Genomic DNA, 21,079 nt, shown 5'->3' with positions numbered 1-21,079 from the left:
TTATTTATTTAATAAATTATATAATTTCCATCAGTTCTTATAACCTTCTTCCATCTTTCTATCAACTTATTAATACCAGTAGTAAAAAATTCCGTGGATTTTGATGCGAAAAATGAAGTAAGGGATGTTTTTACCTGCTCTATTGTATAATTTTTTTCATCATTTCATTTTTTTCGCAGTGATCGGAATAAATGAAAATCAGAAAGAACAAGATCTAGAAAATACGGTGGATGCTTGATAACATCCCAATTTAACTCATTTAGCTTGTGTTGGGTCATCAAAGCCACATGTGGTCGCGCGTTGTCGTGATGAAACACTACCCCTTTTCTGTTTACCAATTCTGGTCTATCCTTTTGAAGGTCCATGTTCAATTTGGATAATTGCTGACAATATCGCTCTGTTGTACTTGTTTGATCGTGTTCCGAGAGTTCAAAATACACAATACCCTTATTATCCCACCAAACACAAAGTATAACTTTTTTTTTGGATTTCGGCCTTCGAAGTTGTTAATGGGGCTTGTCCAGGTATGGTCCAATGTCTTTTTCTTGTCACGTTGTTGTACACAACCCATTTCTCATTTCCCATCACCAAACGATGCAAAAAAGGTTCGTGTTTTTGTCTCACACTCAAAGCAACGCACGTTGAAACACGATCCAATAAATTGGCAGCCTACAATTAATGAGGTATCCAAACGTCGTACCGCGATACCATTTCCATACGCTTCAAATGTCTTAATACGGTTGTTTGGTTGACTCCCATCATTGACACAATCTCCCTGATGGTTAGACGTGGATTGGTGTCAATTATGACTTTTAACTTGTCGTCATCAGATTTCAATGGCCCCCCGGTACGTGGTTTATCAATGAGTGAAAAATCTCCAGATCGGAATTTTGTAAACCATCTTCGTACCTGCCGAACTTTGATGACATCTGCTCCATACACTTCACAAATGTTTTTGGTTGCCACACTCGCGGTATTGTCTAAACGCAATTCATAAAGTAAACAATGATGTAAATGCACTTTATCGAGCGACATTTTGAAAAAATACAAGGGGTCATTACTGTACTCTGGCAAGGCCAAAACTGAATAGAAAGTAGCGGGAAAGCATCCTTTATACAATGGAATCATAAAAAAGAAGATACTATTCATAATTTATGAAAAAAAAATTTTTACCTGGGATCATAAAAAACGGTCAAAACTTTTGCATCAACCCAATATATATATATATATATATATATATATATATATATATATATATATATATATATATATATATATATATATATATATATATATATATATATATATATATATATATATATATATATATATATATATATATATATATATATATATATATATATATATATATATATATATACAGTGGGTGGCCAAATTATTAGGGACACTTCGAATTTCCTGTAATTTTCATGATCAAATGAATTTAATTAGCAAATAATTAGGTTTTTTAATTATTTTTTTTATTGATTGGGGTAATTTATTTAGAATTTAGAAACAATGTAATCAAACATTTAATAAAAGTAATTTATTTTTATCATAAAAAGCGATTTTTCAAAAATTTCAGAAAAAACCTTAATATTTAGTAATAACACCCTATGCTGCGATTACAACTTCCAAACGTCGGGGCATGCTTTCTATGCAGATTTTTGTATTGTGCCGAAGATTAAGGTTACCATGCTATACTCTGATAAGAGTTTCTTTCAGTAACCGCTTGGTGGTGATGACTTTTTTTAGCAATTTCCCGTTTCGTTAGCCCCCAAATGTTTTCAATGGGGTTCATATCCAGCAAATTGCCCGGGCAAGGCAAAACACATACTCAACAGACGTTTTTTCAGCCAGGAATGCGGTAACACTCCTGGTTTTATGACACGGTACTTATTCATGCATAAACACATACTCTTCATCACCAGGGAACCATTCCTTAGCTTCGGCTGGAGCCGACTTTTCAGTACTCGATGGTACTGGTCTTGCCTCATGGTCCCTTCCATGATATGGAGGCGTCCCATACCCTTAAATGAGATCATGGACCACAACATTATGCTAACAGGGTGTTTTTAGCCCTCTTCACCAGGCAGTCCGGGTGGAATTTTTCTCCTGGGCCCCGTCGGACGAATTAAGTTTTTCCCAGCAAAATTTAAAATGTTGACTCGTCTTAGAAGCAGACCTATAAAGTATTACCATGATTGCAAAAATGTGTATTTTTTATTATCTTCTTATTTTATTATACAAATATAAGTCATAAATACTCGATTCCAGTCCGAAACAGTCATATTCCGGAGTGTTCTGGCCCATAAGAGTCGTTTTTTCTTCATGGCCTCAGTCAGGCGTAATTTTTTGGTTTGACGTCGACCAATTAGATTTACTTCAACTAACCGTCTCCAAACTGTCATTTTGGAGGCGTTGATTCCTACATCGTTTATCAACGTAGTGGACAATCAACACACGTTTTACGATTTTGGAAATAGATGTCCCTGATTTTACGGTGACCACGCGGAGTGGTGATCGTTTTTCTGCCACTTTTTCAGACGCGGGCTGCTTCTAGAGGTGGGTTTTTATGAATTTTTCTTTTTATCCGGTTGACTCCAGACTTCAAAATACCTGTGAGTGCTGCTATCTCTCTTTAGAAATATGTGGAATGAAGTAGTTAGGTTGGTACTTCCCTACATTTTCTTGGAGATATGTCTAAAGACTTGCCCATACTTAAATTTAGAATATTAAGGTTCAATTCAAACTAAATTGAATTTAATTAGAAATTAATTGAAATTTACTTATTAAATCAGCAAAACTAATAAATTTTTAAACAATACTTAATTTTTTATAGTCTTGGACTCAAAAAACATACAGAAAAATGGTTTAAAAAAATATTAACTGAGCTCACACAAACACCATTTTTCACTAATTAACACTAAAATGAGAAAAAAACTTACTTCTTTGATATTTTGCAGCATTGCCACGTCTCAAAAACAATAGTTATGATACAAGCAACAAAAATAAATAATATTTTTTAATTAGAACAAATTTATTTGATCATAAAATTCATTTGAACTTGAAAATTAATTTGGCCACCCACTGTATATATATATATATATATATATATATATATATATATATATATATATATATATATATATATATATATATATATATATATATATATATATATATATATATATATATATATATATATATATATATATATATATATATATATATATATATATATATATATATATATATATATATATATATATATATATATATATATATATATATATATATATATATATATATATATATATATATATATATATATATATATATATATATATATATAAATGTATATATATATATATAGAACTTCCAAGAATTTGAGTAGTGTGGTTGTCAACCATGGGTAAAATTGGTAAATATTACACGTGTGTAAAGTGATCACTTAAACCAGCCTATGACGGTAGTAAGCCCCGTTAATGCCCAGACTTCCATATTCTTCTTCATCTTTGATGAGTTGTCAAAAAATAACTACTGTTATTGCCCAAAATTATTTTATCTATTAATCAAAAATATTAAATGAAAAACATATCATTTTATTAAAAGTAGGTAAGCGCTGGTGTATGGTAAAATGTATATTAATTTTGTAAAATTGTTATGATTAATAGTCGAAACCATGTCGTGTGTGTTGAATAAAGTATTAATTTCTGACACGCAAAGCGGAGAGTTCGACTTGTTCTCTCTTTGTGGAACTATTTGAGCGTAGGTATATTGAAATATGTTTCGCGTGTTTCCTTACTTATTCTAATTTCTTATTGAAGTTGGATTCGCGCATAAAGCTGTCTCACGTTTTGGTTCGAAGCTGCCATACTAGCCGAGCAGAGGTACTCGGGGAGATAAAAATTCGTGCTTTGCCAACGGCAATTTAGGACTTTTAAGTAAAAAAGTTTCTACGATTTCATTAATCTCTGTTTAAATAATAAATAAAAAAGATTCCGCTTTCGAAACAATAACTTACACAAATGTCAGAAGCTTTTAGTGAAATATCTGCGTAGTTTAAAAACCTCGCGAAATCTGCTAAGCGTTGAGAGCTTTCAATGATAATTCTGCATTGCACCGAAAGCTTTTCACGGAATATATCAGCTTTGAATCGAAAATCTACATCTGGATCGTTTCGTGAGAAATCTCCGTACTATGAAGAGCTTTTCGCCAGAAATCTGTGTACCTACTATCACAAGCTTTTACTAAAAAAGAGGTATCGGGAACTTTTCCTTAAAAAATCTACACACTATCAAAATGTTTTACCTAAGAAATCTGCGTACCATCAAAAGCACCGATAGAATATTAAATTATCGACTGCATTAACTTCAACACCGCAAAGAAAAAAGTTCGTTATTAAATTAAAATTTATATTGTTACTGACGGAAAAACTTTTTAATTCGTATCTAGATTACTTTTATTCTACGTAGGGGAAACGGTGTTTCATAATGAATAGACATTCGAGCTCGGCAATTTTAGGCAATAAAATATACTGCACCAGGGATAAAATACACAGTGGGAAATGGGGTAGTGCCATAAATGCACCCCTCGCTGCTAATCTGCCCCGAGTGTTGCGTGTCTGGTTCCCCGCAACAATTAAATTGATAATTAGAGAGGCTTCTGCGGTCGGAAGCAACTGCTACTCGCAAACACAATGCTTATCTCCCCGTTTAAATATCGGATCTAATGACGCCCGACATTAGGACATGTCTGGTACTATGCGCGACCTGGATCAAAGCAATTTGATGGGTTATACCAGTGATTCCCAAAGTGGTCTATATCGACCCCTAGGGGTCTATGACAACCTGCAAGGGGTCTACGTCAGCGAAAAAAAATTTGGGGGTCCATGAAATGAAAATGGGGGTCCACGATAGTGGATCTCAACACATACACTGATAATACCTATTTACTTACATCATACTATCTTACCAATCTCCCAACGAAAAAAATAAACAGACTGGACATCATTAGCCGAGGAGATTTAAGATTGACCCTTACAAAATTGACGCCAAATGTTGATAATTTATTATTAAAGCACCAGGTTCATCCTTCTCATTATGCATATTGACTTATTGCTTATGTTATTTTATTTATAGTTTATTTTATGTTACGTATATTTTACATAACAGATACAAAATTTTATTTTGAGTAGTTTTAATTTAAATTCAATTAATAAATGTAAAAACTAACATGTGTTTTTACTTAAAGTTTTTAACACTAAACTTCACTACAGTTAGAAATTTACAGGAAATCAATATCAGGTAAGTAGGGGGTCTACCCAGCACGGAAAAACATGGCAAGGGGTCTACGACACAAAAAAGTTTGGGGAACTCTGGGTTATATGAATAAATTAACGATGTCAACTGGTACTAAAGTATAAATTAATTTTATAACCAAATCGCGAAATGCTCGCAAAATTAACAAGATTTTAAATTATAGTGTATGTACGATTATGACAGACTAATAATAAATTCATAAAATATGAATAAATTAATAGTTATAGAATAAGTAATTTATTATCGAATTGCGAAATGTTTTCGCAGTGGAAGGATTTAAGTATAGCGATTATGAAAGGTTGTAATAATAACTTATAATAATTTGGGGTATTATGACCTATGAATCCGAGATTATTATACTTAGTGTCGAGAAAATTATGTATATGAGTACATAAAAGTTAATTTAACTATTGTTTGCGTAAAATTAATTTATTCGATATTGATTTGGTAAGGTTGAAGGTCTCAGGGATGGTAAGGGAATCAATCACGTATATGAAGTAATTCTTGAACAATTTAACACAGAAATAGACGAACATTATTTTCCGAATGTCACGTTTTGAAATGTCTTTTGCGACTGTTTTTGCAAAAAAGTAAACTGAAAGTATACGAGCGCCCCAAAGTGAAGATGTCACGAATCTCTGTTCGGAATGACTTTAGTCCGCGTCGCGTGCTTAGCTTCCTGCCAGTATCCGTAAAAGTATTTCCATACTCGGGTGAGCAACTATTACGCGATTTCCGGCTGTCGTAAATCGCGACGTCGAAAGCCACGGAGTATTTTTCACAGTGAACGCCGCGCTTGGAAAATAGACATGTTATTTTTACGCGTGTCCCGAAATAGAACCTGAACTTTGAACTGAGGGTAGTAACTCTTGCCTCGTTTGCCCGATGATTGAATGTTTCTGTTTTATGAAGTCTAGCGCTTCACATTTACGGACAATGGCGCTATTATCGTCATCATCATTATAATCAAAAATATAATTTCTCATATTATTTTTTAACATTTTAACATAGATGAAGAATAATATGGAAGTGTGGGCATTTGCGGGGCTTACGACCGTCAAAGTGAGTGATCACTTTACACACGTTTAACATTCACCAATTATACCCAATCAAGTGTCAATCATGGGTCTATGACGGTCGTAAGCCGTAAATACCCAGACTTCCGTATTCTTCTTCATCTATGTTGAGATGTCAAAAAAATCATATGAGTAATAACTCCCATAATTGGAGATAATCCAGATTTGTGAACAAGTATTTGGACACACTCAAAATTGTGTTAACTGACACCTTAGCTCTTCCAACGACTAGAACAAACTTTAAACAAAGTTCCTATATTTATCGTTCATCAAAATTGGTCAACGATGAATATGGGTATTTTGATGAATTTTGGAATGAATCATATATACATATAATATTCATACATAAATCATATATATGTACATATAATATTCCCGATGAGTAATTTCCATTTCTCATTTTGGGACATGGGATTAAAGTTAACAAGACTGGAACACAAATAATAAAATAACAAAAAACATTTTTTTAAATAACTAAAACTAATTTTAATACATGGCAAAATATAAAAACAATAAACAGGTATAATAAATAGGCACAAGAAGCATATTTGAAAGAAATAAATGAGAAAACACAAGGTAAGAAGCATTTTTAAAATAAACAAATGAGAAAATATAATAAATGAGAAAATATAAAAAACATAAGGTAAAAACAAAATAAGAAAATATGACTAATCACTACATATACATATATATATATATATATATATATATATATATATATATATATATATATATATATATATATATATATATATATATATATATATATATATATATATATATATATATATATATATATATATATATTATCTTTCCATAAAGTACCTTCTCAGATCATTTATTTATTTTTATTTTATGTTCTACTCGACATATTTAGCACTGAAATCGCTTACATTGTAAGTCGACATTCATTTCCTGGTGTGTCCTTTTTATCATATAATTTGTCTTTGAGCTTTGATATTACCCTTTTCCCCTTATCCTCCCTCCCGTCCCTCTTCCAGGTATTTTCACTAACATGCAAATGTGAAATTTTGTAACTGGATTGGTACAAATACCTGTTTTGTTTTACTCGTCAATGTTAATAAATATATTATTTTTTGACGTCTTATCAAAGATGAAGAAGAATATGGAAGTCTGGGCATTTACGGGGCTGACGACCGTCATAGGCTGGTTTAAGTGATCACTTTACACACGTGTAACATTCAACAATTCTACCCATTATCGACAACCACACTACTCAAATTCTTGGAAGTTCTATATATATGAACCAATTTAGAAACCTTGTTCTTGAATCACTAGAACTTCACTAGAGACATCTACAGTATCTACTCAATGAATTAGGGCCACCCATTATTTTTTTGAATACTCTGAAATCTTTTGGATTATTATATTTATTTTACATAAATACTTTAAGTTTTCTATTGACATCTAATATCATGTATATTACCTTCAATAATATGTAAAATATACCTGGATTATTTAAGCCTTTACAAAATTTCTAACCGTTTTTCTGAGAAAGGTCCCTAATTAGCACAGGTAGACAGATAGTTGAAAGTTCATAAAATAGTCCTATCTCATTTATTAGTGAAGTTTCTTGAGTTCTGGTTGTTGTTTTGTTCAGAGAGGTTATATAGTTATCGTGTCTTGCGAAAAAAACTTAATTTTTAATTTTAGTTCTTAAAGTATAAAAAAAATTTGTAAACACAAGTGTTTTTTTTGAAAAGGACAAAATGGGAAAAAGTAAAGACATTTCTGAGGAAAAAAAGTCTAGTGTTATAGTGCTACTGAAATTAGGAATACTATTTAATAGAGAAATTTCAAAAAAAGAAAACGTTTCTCGTCAAACAGTGGAAAGAGTTTCAAAATCAATAAAAAATCAGTCACCCGCCACCAGCAATCGGCGAAAGAACTGTCGTAGGATTAGAAAAACAACACCGCGGACTGATCGAAAAATCGTTCAAAGTGCCTTAAAAAACCGTAGTGCATCAGCAAAAACATTAAAAATAAAATTGGAAGAAGAGGGTATAAATATATCGGTATCAACACTGAGGCGACGTCTTTACGAAGTAAATCTGAAATGCAGGCGCCCTGTGAAAGTACCAAAATTGACACCACGAATGAAAGCGGATCGATTAAAATGGGCCAGGCTACATCGAAATTACTCGGTAGATGATTGGAAAAAGGTATTTATTTAAATTGAATTTTCAACATATCATTTTAGTAAATAAACTTATATACTTGAATTAAACTTAAATTTTCATTATTTTTCAGGTCATCTTTAGTGATGAGTGCCGGTTAGAAGCCGTGACAGAGAGCCGTCAATTCGTCAGGAGAACACCAATGGAACGTTACAATGAGGCCTGTGTGGTAAAAGTTATCAAACACCCCCCTGCAACAATGATATGGTCATGTATTATTAACAATTTACCTGGGCCGTTGTTTTTCGTGGAAGGAACAATGAACCAAAATTCCTATAAGCAGGTCCTCGAACGAATTTTATTGCCCTTCTACCATACACTCGACCCAACAGAAGGTCCATACACCTTCATGCAGGATGGGGCACCTTGCCACCGGGCTAAATCAATAATACAATTTTTGTCTAACAAAAATCTGCCTTTGCTCCCCTGGCCTGGAAATTCTCCGGACCTTAATCCTATAGAAAACGTATGGAGCATGTTAAAAAATAAGGTATACTCATTTACAAATCCGACAGTAGACTGTCCAAAAAAAAATATTCAAAAAATTTGGTCAGAAGACGAAGAAATAAAAAATATGATAAAACAGTGCATTTTAAGTATGCCAAAAAGAATTGAGGCAGTTATTTCTGCCAAAGGTGGAAATACTAAATACTAACTATATTTATATGAAAATATATGCATAATTTAAGCGTAATAAAGTGTTCATGTGTAAATAAAATTCAATGTTGTTTTATTCAAGGTTTTCTCTGAGTTATTCCTGTTTGAATTGAGAAATTGCGCGAAATTCTGCGTGGCCCTAATTCATTGAGTAGATACTGTATTGGTGAGATGTAAAGAAGGTTTTTATTAAGCAGAAACTTTTATATTAGTATGTGAGGTCCAAACCTGGATTTCAATCACACACATGAGAAACGCCAGAAAATACCATTTTCATTTTTATTATTTAAGCTTATAATTTGTAAATGCCCAGACTTCCATATTCTTCTTCATCTTTGATGAGATGTCAAAAAATAATATGAAAATAACTCCTGTAATTGGAGATATCCAGATTTTGTAAACAAGTATTTGGACACACTCAAAATGTTGTTAATGAATATAAGTAACTGTTACGTTAAATTCCCAAATAAAAAATAAAAATAAAATAACATAAAAATAAATAAATAAAGGGTAGTGGCTCGTACCACCGCATGTCGCTCCACGTTGTTACTACTTCCGCCTGTCTGCTATACCAAACTGATTGTCGTGACTGCGGTGTCGGAAGTTTCTGATCCTAATCTAAGTGACAATAAGACAATGGCTGCAACTTCGGAATCCGACTATTTGTACTGAAACAAAGCGCGGGAGCCCGCGTTTTCCATACTTCACTTTATCCCGTACAATTTTTTTCTTCCATATTCTTCTTCATCTATGAACACACTATCTGCGGGCGGATTCGTATTCATAATAGAGATATACATCTCTGAAAAAAGTGATAACATTAAACCATACTGTATACATCGATATGAGATTAAAAGATGCCGCAAAAGTCATGCGTAAAAATAACTTACACGCAATTTGCGAGTCGAGTGAAAAGGTAAAATTACCCTTCCTGTAGATGGTGGGGATGTCAAAAAAAATAAGGTGTCATTTGCTCTGGTGATCCGACCGGCAACTCTAAAGCATATAACTTTACCCACTACACGGTGAGTGGCTTAGAGATGGGCACAAAATGTTAATGACACTATCCCGGGATCACAACCGACTCGCAATAGTTGTGTAAAATTCAACATTTTTCGACTATGCCGATAAGGAAAATTGATGTGAAAATTATTTTTTATTTCGGCCCGCTTCTGTTTTGGCCTTCACAGGACTAACCGCTACCCCACACTCGCTCCGCCCTTTGCCCACGACCCTGGACGAAATTTGAAAGGTTTACAAAGTAATTCCTCATCGGGATACCTTGACATTCATTTTTGTGCGCAGTCACCCCCCACTGACAGATTCCAACGCTGATACATTAAAACCGAATGCACATTACGTGACATGACACGAAGTTCCGCTCGACCCGTACGCCCCGCAACCGGAACGAAGTTGTCTTATCTCCGGTATTGGCGAATTGTTCCTAGATTAATGCTAGATATGGAACTTAACCTTTCCGGGAGTACAGTAATTGATGTCCGATTTTCTCTGGGGAGTGGTTTCTTGTTACATGTTTTTTTTGTTGTTTTCTTGAAATCTATGTATTATTTATATTCATTCTAAATTATGTACAGAAAAGAAATATGTACATTGGCGGGCTTGTTGCTAATAACCCAATATCTTCTGACCAACCAAAAACAGACTAGTGATATTGGTCAAAACGTTTGATACCTTAAGGTGGAGACTGACTGGAGCATTTCGTCGTAACGTAACGTCGTAGCATCGCTCGCGGCGAGCATCACCGAGCATCCGAAACTATGGATGGAGCACTCGGCTCGCTGTACTGACTATACGAATGCTCGCATCGTAACGTGTTACGTTACGACGAAATGACTCCGGTCAGTCTTCACTCTTATATAGCTGTTTGCAATCAGAGGGTAGATTGTAAATGAAAACACTTGTTTTTTATCACTTGAGTTATATTTATTTTAACTACTAGTTTCGAAAGCATCTTCGGGTCTGAATATAAACTTTGTTTATGTTTAGACCCGAAGATGAAAGCATCTGCAGCTATCGAAACTAGTCTTTAAAATAAATAGAACTCAAGTAGTAAAAAACAAGTGTTTTCATTTACAATTTTATCATGTCTTACCACAAAGTGAATGCGGAAATAATAAATAAAATATCAGTGGTAGATAGTGCTCGAACATAAAAAAATATTTTAAAGACAGATATTATGCAAAAAAAAACACCTCTAGCTTTTATTTTATGACAAAATTACAAATAAATATCCACAGATGTCATTGCTTTATGAGTTACATCTTACGAACCTACAGACGGACGACGTTCATTAACGTCGATACTCCTTTGAGGAAAATTCGTACCGATGTTAATTTACGTCCATACTTCCGGAAAGGTTAACATTTGGCTAGAGTGAAGGTACATATTTGCAGAACAGAGTAAATAATGCTAATCGCCTCGTAATACTTTGAAAACAATTTCGCTAATACCTATTATTTTATTGTCAGGGGGAAATATGAACAAAAGATACACGAAAAATTGCCATATATTTTAAACATTTATTTTCAATTGGTCCAGGTATTTGACTTTTTTTTTTCGAGTCTACCTTCTTACCGTTCCTATCCTACCTATGTACAATATAGAGGCTTTGCGGGTTATTCCTTTAAAAATACTTAAGTCATATTAAGGAAGTTTCAGAGATAAATCATAAATTTATCACGTATATTTCGACATGTATTTATATGACTTTTGAATTTGATACTACTCGATTATTTATTTTTCTCCATGAGCTACCATCTATCATCCTTTCTTTTAAATACATTAATTTATCAGATTGAACTTAACTTAAGATTGATTTAACTTTATGATTATATTGGGTATTTTTTCGTCGAAGAGATTTTGAAAGTAACAAATAAATAAGAATATATGTAATACGTAAACGTGAATAGTGCTCCACATCAGTTTTCTTTAAGTTAAGGCCCAGCATTCGTTATGTAGCTTCGTTCGCCTGGCGACCACCGGAGAGGTCACATTTCACTTAACGCCCGATTTTTTGTAATTACGTATTTTGGATATTTTTTGTTGTTGAATATATGTAGAAAAAATATTTTTGTATATATTTTTTAACTCTTTATCATTCAATGACTCTTTTCTTTTTAAAACAGTAAAATTATTTCGAAGAAAAACGTAAAAGAAAAACGTAACGTGGGAACATCTGAAAGGTAGTGTGTGTGAATCCGCAAAGGTAGTGTGTGGTACAGCGGTACAAGGAAGGAAAAAAGGCGATGCGTGGTGGGATGATGATGTTAAGGATTTAGTGAAAGAGAAGAAGAATGCGTGGTTAAAGTGTTTGGCAGTGAGGAATAAAAGCTCCGCTGAGTATGAATCGGTTAAAAAAGTATACAAGGATTGTAAAATGAAAGTTAACCAAGGGGTGAGTGAACAAAAACGTTTGTTGAGGAAGGATGAAGGAGTAAAAATGACAAAAAATTTCCAAGAAAATATAAAAATTTTCTGGAAAGAAGTCAAAAACTCCCGAAGTCTAAGCTTGAATGGATGTACGAAATCGATTGCAGCGAAAGACGGAAAAATGGTGACGAATGAAAAAGATATAAAAGAGAGATGGAAAGAGTATTTCGAGGAGGTGTATGAAACACATACGATTAATAACGTTAGTGACGTAAGTACATTTCCCCGAATATGTGTGAATGATGTTTCAAGAGAGATAAGTATGGAAGAAATTAAGAATGCCACTAAGTCTTTGAAAAATGGGAAGGCTCTAGGATTCGACAATTTTGCCGCAGAATACGTCAAGAATGGTGGCGAAATAGTTCTCACATGGTTGCATAGGCTCTTTAACCGTTGTCTGGAGGAGAGTTATACTCCGGTGGATTGGAGAAGGGCAGTTATAATGCCTCTCTACAAGGGTAAAGGTTCTAGGGTGGAATGTGGAAACTATAGAGCAATCAGTCTATTGAGTGCTGTTGGCAAGATGTATGGTCGAATCCTTATTGAAAGAGTGAGAACCATAACAAAGGACAAAGTGTGGGATGTCCAGAGTGGATTTATGAATGGGAGAGGATGTACGGATCAAATTTTTGCCTTGCGCAACATTACTGAAAAGTTTTTGTCCAAAAACCAAAAGCTTTTCTGTGCTTTTGTGGATTTGCAGAAAGCGTATGACCGAGTTGATAGAACGAAGCTATGGAAGGTGTTATCTGAGTATGGGGTAAGCAGTAAACTTATCCAAGGCATAGCATCCTTGTACGAGGATAGCACTGCATGCATAAGGGTAAGTGGTTCATTTTCATCCTGGCTTAGCATCTCTAAAGGTGTTAAGCAGGGATGTGTAATGTCACCGTGGCTGTTTAACCTATACATGGATAATTGCATGAAAGAACTGAAAGATTTAAATGTTGGAGCCAGAATGAATAATTTGACTGTCTGTTGCCTTTTGTATGCTGACGATGCTGTTCTTCTTGCAGATAGCAGAGAAGACCTGCAGGCGTTGGTGACAAAAGTGTATAATGTGTGCAAGGAAAGTGACTTATTGATGAATGTTAGCAAGTCTAAGATTATGGTTTTTGAAAGAGAAGAATGCAGATCTGAATGTGAAATATTGGTAAACGGAGAGATTCTGGAACAGGTAGATGATTTCGTGTATTTGGGTAGTATGTTTTCTAGGGATGGAAAGATTGATAAAGATATAGAAAGGAGAGTGAATGCTGGGAACAAAGTGAACGGTGCACTGAAATCAGTTATAGCAAATAAAAACCTATCAGCGGAAGCTAAACTGGCAGTGCACAACGGAGTCCTGGTTCCAACTCTAATGTATGGAAGTGAAACATGGAGTTGGCAAAAGAAGGATGAAAGTAGACTGAATGCAGTCGAAATGCGATCTCTCAGAAGAATGTGTAACAAAACGATGTATGATAGATGTGCGAATAGTGAAATAAGGAAAGAATGCAAAGCTGAGATAAGCATTATCGATAAAATTAAGAAAGGTGTGTTGAGATGGTTTGGACATGTAGAACGAATGAGTGAGGAAAGAACGGTAAAACAAATTTATGAGGCGAATGTTAGCGGGAAAAGAAGCAGAGGAAGACCGAGAAAAACATGGCACGATCAGGTATGCCAAATACTTGAAAGTGGTCAGGTTAGGAGTCGTAACAATCGGCGGGTATGTATGAGGAGATGCATGAACGTGGAAGAGGCGAAGAATGTTTGCAAGGACAGAGTGGTGTGGCGCTCTATTCTCTCTGCCTACCCCTGCGGGGAAGCGGCGTGATGGTTAGTTAGTTTTTTTTTAGAAAAACGTATTTTTTCAATGCAAAAACGGTGTTTAATAAAAAAATCGATTACGTAAAATGTTACCTGGATTTCGAGAAAATTAAGTTGCGACTTAACGTATGTTGGGCCTTAATGAAAAGAATGTTATCAAATTTAGATATGAGGTGTACGAACTATTCGTATATGAATTAGTTCATTATACACGTGTTTAAAACGTCCATTATATCGAGGTACTATAGTAATTGTAAAAAGACCTGAACTCATATTTTTCTATCGAAAATTTCACTTAGCAAGGCTATATTGCTTTGTTCAAAGTTTTCATTTCTCTCGTGGAAATATTTTTCCTTTGATTTAGTTTGGCCTTTGCGCAATTACGTCCGCACGCCATCGACTCATTTAAAAAAAATAGTCACTGACAAATAATAATGTGTCGCCATTTTTACACGAATGCGAATTGTGATATTATCGAGAACGGTGACATTCATCAATAACTACCTATTATTTATTGTTATTCATCACGCTTTGTAAATTTGCAAAATACATATGCATAATGCAAAATACATAAAAAAATATACTTAAAAAATACATAGCATAATGCAAAATACATAAAAAAAATATACTTAAAAAAATATACTTAAAAAAATACATAGCATAATGCAAAATACATAAAAAATATACTTAAAAATACATAGCATAATGCAAAATACATAAAAAAATATACTTAAAAAATATATAGCGTAATGCACAATACATAAAAAATATACTTAAAAAATACATAGCATAATTTTAAATAGAGCAGAATATTCACTGCATTTTGAGTGTGTCCAAATACTTGTTGACAAATCTTGTTCACTTAGGATACATTTTGGACACACTCAAAATGTTGTGAATACGAGTAAAAATAACTGAAAAAGTATAAGATATATAAAAATTTTAAATCAGCTATGCAGGCGTTTCCCAGTATGTACAATAATTCAGGTTCGGGTCTTGCTTATAAATAAAAGAGTGTTAAATAATAAAAATAACTGGGGAAAGTATAAGCTGCATACAAATTTGAAATCAGTTTTTTTGGCGTTTCCCAGTATGTAATAATCCGGTGTTTGAAAATGATGCGGAATGCATCGAAACACGTGTCGCAAAAGATTTTAAGAAATATTAGCATTTACTTAGTAAAACTGTAATTAAAAATGGATAGATTTTACCACAAAGTGACTGCCGAATCAATTAATGAAATTAGAAATATAATATCAGCAATTTGACGACGTTTTTGCAAAGGCAGAAGGTGATGTTTCTTACTTATTTGAAGATATTGATCTGAATGGTATTCGAATTTTAAACGGTAACACATATACTTGACAAATTTCTTTTGTATGTTGAAATTATGTATGTACGTCTTGATTGAAAGATATTATAATATTAATAAATTGTATCAATACGGAATGTTTAATTAGGGATATTGTTCCAGGAGCAATTGTCGTTCCTGACGACGAGCACCAAGGCGTCTCCGGAGCGCCTGGAGGCCCTGCTGTCGGCCGCCTACGCGCTCGCGAGCGCCGAGCTGGGCGCCGCCGCGGGCGCCGCGCGCCTCCCCGACTTCCCGCTCGACTCGCTGCCGAGAGCCGCCAAGATAATGGTGAGTCGCAAAAATACCACATAGAGCGCTTGTGCACTACACGAAATTATACTGTCCGGCAGTCCGGTTATCACGAAAAACGGATGATTGGCTTGTGCTTTTGTCCGTCTTTCTTCGGATCGGTGCGCTTGATCGGTGCGTGATCACGGTGCGCGAGAACTCGATCACGCTAAACTGTCGTAGTAACTTTTGTTTGAAAAAAAAAACCGGACTGCCGGTCGGTAAAATTCCGTGTAGTGTACAAGTGCCCATAAGACGTTCGTGCACTACACGGAATTACACGGAATTTTACCGTCCGGCACGTCAGTTAGCGTTTCAAAACAATGATTGGCTTGGATTGGCTTGTGCTTTTTGTCCATCTTTCTTCGGATCGAAGCTCTTGATCTGTGTGTGAACACGTTGCGCGTAAATTCGATCACAACATTTTGAGTGTGTCCAAATACTTATTCACAAAATCTGGATTATCTCCAATTACAGGAGTTATTTTCATATTATTTTTTGACATCTCAGCCCCGTAAATGCCCAGACTTCCATATTCTTCTTCATCTTTGATGAGATTTCAAAAAATAATATAAATTCGATCACGCTAAACTGTCGTAGTCGCTTTCATTTTTCAAAACCGGACTGCCGGATGGTAAAATTCCGGGTGGTGGACAAGCGCCCATATGCAGTGCCAGCTCGCTAATCCGAACGTAAATCGTGCAGTGCAGTGGGTCGTTCGGATTACTGAGTGTTTTAGGAAAAATGAGAGAAAAAAAATCGGTTGGTAAAAATCGTAATATTTTAATATCCATCTATTTTTTAATAACCATTTTCTTTGGAATTATTTAATTTGACCACCCACCTTATTGGTTGTAATAACAGCTTACATATTAAACAAGTATCCGTGAAAGATGACTAGTTTTTTCCCCAAAGTATGTCTATTTTTAAAGCGATCGTCAATTAAGAATAATTTAGTGTGGTAGAAGGTATATCGTTCGTTTGTATCCATGAATTCATGAAATTCAACTTGATAAATATACTTTTACAGTCACGAGAAATTTTGCTCCTTGAGAAATTGTTTCGCGTACATTCGAGCATTATTCATTCATTAAGGTATGTGTGGCAGTTGAGGGTTAAAGTAATATGAACAGCAAGCTTGCAGAAAGGTGCCGCATTTTCATACATCTACTTTGAAGTTTGGAAACATTTTAATTAATTAACGCCGGTTCGAATCCTTATTTTCAATAGCACGCGCGCTCTGTAATTTTCTGTAAAGTAAAGGGGATGCATTGAAAAACTCCCTTGATTCTATAAATCCTATAAAAATTCTCTAGATCCGACACTATAAAGTATAATTTGTAAGCGTGCAGAAACAGTTTTCCACATTGAATTCGTGAGGGGAAACAAAGAAAGCAGGTAATTATCTGTTGATGGGGTACTAATGGAATTGTTACGGGAATCCATATCGCTGCAAAAAAAGGTGTATTTATCTAAAATTACTTTTGGATCGAGGCTAATATGCATAATATACAGGATATTGGTATTGTATAGGTCTGAACGGAAGCAAAGAGCTTCAATACCAGACACGAGGATGTGCTGGTATACAGTGGTATTTTACAAGCAGGCCTCATCGATAGGGTCTCCATAAACAAATTATCCATTTATATTCTAAAATAAGTATTCTTACTACATACTTATTTTTTGTTGATATTTCATTAAATTATACAAATTTTTAGTTTTTCCCTTATCGTTCACTTTTTGTAATACCACTTAAAAATATTGTTTTTGAGTGGTGAAAAAGTGAAGAATAAATGATAGCGAGAGTCTTATATTATTTTGAAATACATTATATTTTAGTTTAAATACGTCGGCAAACCTTTGAAATAAATGCGGTCTTTTCTGATATTTGTGAACACAAAATTGTTATAACAACTGTATCGATCTTGGAACAGAATCCATGATTGCCTAAATATTGTAGCCACAACCTAAGGGTTTTTTAAATTTAAACATTTTTCGAAATATGCTTTAAATTATACGGCGATATTAGCATAATATTTCGACATTTTATGTAGATATTATTTTTCATATTTTCTTCGTTTTTTTCATACCTATCTACATCGTGTCTCAAAAAAAAAACATCACCGATTAATATCTACGAGCCCAGTTTTCCTTTCCTTAGCTTAATATATTTTTGAATTTTAGCTTGATTTTCGCATTAAGTTTTACCCTACGAATTTGACAAATAAATATAAAAAAATAATAGAATACATTTTTAATTAAGGGTGACATTGATTTCGACCATGTTGGTTAATTAATATTGACACGAAATATTTGTGACATGAAATAGAAAATAAAAGCTTTATGATCTAATCTCCTTTATGTTATGTGTGTACTCTCGAAGCAGAATGGTTTGAAGGGCTCTTTCTACATTCCACCCCTCTAAGAATGCCTGGAGGTATTGCCGCAATAGAATGCTTACGATTTACCGGGGACGCCTCATTTTATTTTAGGAGTGTTACGAAACGTAGGCCAAAATGTTGGATAATGATTTTATTGTCTCTGATCACGGTACTCGTAGTTTAGTACGTTTTTTCAGTCGTAAATAGGTGACGCGGTGGCGTCGTGATGCCATCGCATGTCGCGATATATCTACAACATAAGATTGTTCGCTTGTATGACAGCACAGCGGTTAGCACATTTGGTTTCCATTCCCGGGTGTTATAGTGATTTTTCACTCTAATATTTATCATCTTAATTTCCTGTTATTAAATATCAAGATTTAATAACAGGAAATTACTCCTTCGATGTATATGATAAAAACAGTGAAGGACATTGGTATCATAAACGAAGCTAGGACACAAAATGCCGAACCCTCTACTAGTGGAATGGAAGGTCTGCTGACGACAGTCAACAGTCCGGCTTCTCCTGAGAAGCTTTACGTGGTTTTCTCCCAGCAATGAGCAAATGCCGAGTAGTTCTTGATTGGCCCATACTAGTTTATCCTTCTTGTTCCCAACGCATATTAAAATAAAATATGTTTTTAGCTACAAGAAACAAAAATCCACTCAATGATCTATAAACCTTGTACGAGCACATAATAAGTAAGGTAAATAAGAAATTCAACTCTCATCTAGAAAAAAAAAATCACTCCTTCGAAACGATGCAGTGCCTTATACACTATTAAGTGCGAATGAGAGCTATAAGAAAGATAAGAAGCTTTTGTACTGGCTTTCATATATGATCATTTTACTCACATATTTTTTTTTTTACGTCGTATTATGCACATTTTATTTATTATTTATTTTGTTGAATCCATCCATCAGAACTACCAGCAAACCAATCGATATATTCAGATTACGCAGACTCTCGATTTGATGGTATACAGATGATGTTATTTAGGAGTCCAGGATGAAGGATATAACTGTTATGAAAAAAAATGAGGTAGTAGGTAATATGAGAGAGAAAATGGAGAAAAGCAGTAATTTTACCGCGATGTTGTACGAGTCCATTGAAAGTTGAGCCCGAAATATATTTGCACGAGTATATAAATCATGTCGTTCCGTGATTTTTTGTCGAAAAAAATACAAAGAAACAAAGAAACTTGTGGCAGATTATTTATTGTCTGAACTATATTTTAAGGAAGCGAATCTGGAAATGAATCACGTTTATTGAGCGATCGTGATCGCCGTCCTCGTAGATATTTCTCGCTCGTTAAAAAAATGTTGTATGGGTAGGTACATTTGAAAGTTTCCACGCTTTGCAAGTTATGTGGGAGATCATATAAATTATCGGGATTGTATTTCTCGGTTTGTGTGACTTGACATCGTTCGTTTTTCAGTAACATTTAGGGATCACGTCAAGGAAGCGTTTCGGAACTAATGAGTCCTTTATTAATTTTTCGCATTTGAAAATATTGTACATTATTAAGGCGGGATAATTGATAGCCCGCAACTTAATTTTCTTTAAATCTAGGTAACATTTAACGTACTTGTTTTTTTCTTCTTCTTAAAACACCGTTTTTGTATTGAAAAAATAAGATTTTCTTCGAAATAAATATATGGTTTTGAACTTAGTGAGGGCACATTTAAATTAATGAACTAAAAAAATCTTTATGGAAAGGTATTTGTGTTAGTGATTAGTTATATTTTCCCCTTTTTTCTTCTTACCTTATGTTTTTTTTATATACCTATTTACTATAACTTTTATTGCTTTACATTTTTCCCGTTTTCTTATTTATTTTTCAGTCTTGTTAACCCTTTTATCGTGTTAGTGAAAAAATAAAAGTTGATTTGAAAAATGCAAATTTTCCATGAAAAATAAAGTATTCCTTAAAATTCCTTTTAATTTTTTTACTTTAGTAGCCATGGACTATAGTCAATTTACGCGTCCGAAGGAGAAAACAATTCGGTGACTTTAGTCGATTTACGCGTCCAAAGGGTTAATCCCAATATGTGAAATTTTGTCAATGGAATGTTACAAATACCTGTTTTTTTGTTACTCATTATTGTAAATGTATTTATGTAACTGTTCTGTAAAATTTCCAAATAAATAAAATAAAGTAAGTCACATATATAACATTCGCGATGAGTAATTTCCATTACTCATTTTGGGACCAAAATGAGTAATGGAAATTTCGCATTGAGTAATTATACATTAATTAACATTCGCGATGAGTAATTTCCATTACTCATTTTGGTCCCAAAATGAGTAATGGAAATTACTCATCGCGAATGTTATATATGTGACTTACTTTATTTTATTTATTTGGAAATTTTACAGAACAGTTACATAAATACATTTACAATAATGAGTAACAAAAAAACAGGTATTTGTAACATTCCATTGACAAAATTTCACATATCGCTCACTCCTTTCAAGAACGTCATAAATCAAAAAAACATGATTTTTCAGGAGAGCGTTTTTAAAGTTTAAAAATAT

General features: G+C 33.8%; 1 protein-coding gene across 1 annotated transcript in view; it reads left to right on the top strand.

Moving 5' to 3' along the window:
* Window positions 1-21,079, top strand: part of c12.2 (von Willebrand factor A domain-containing protein c12.2) — a 46,985-nt gene that overhangs the window by 12,350 nt on the left and 13,556 nt on the right. Inside the window, exon 6 of the mRNA XM_088264556.1 lies at window positions 15,992-16,159. Within this exon, the coding sequence (XP_088120682.1) occupies window positions 15,992-16,159 (168 nt within the window). The remainder of the gene's footprint in view (window positions 1-15,991; window positions 16,160-21,079) is intronic.

Source organism: Brachycentrus maculatus, unplaced genomic scaffold, assembly GCF_059751285.1.
Source record: "Brachycentrus maculatus isolate JH-2025_06_01 unplaced genomic scaffold, ASM5975128v1 h1tg000233l, whole genome shotgun sequence".
NCBI lineage: Eukaryota > Metazoa > Arthropoda > Insecta > Trichoptera > Brachycentridae > Brachycentrus > Brachycentrus maculatus.
Note: the sequence above shows the minus strand (reverse complement) of the source record. Positions and strands in the feature narration are given on the sequence as shown.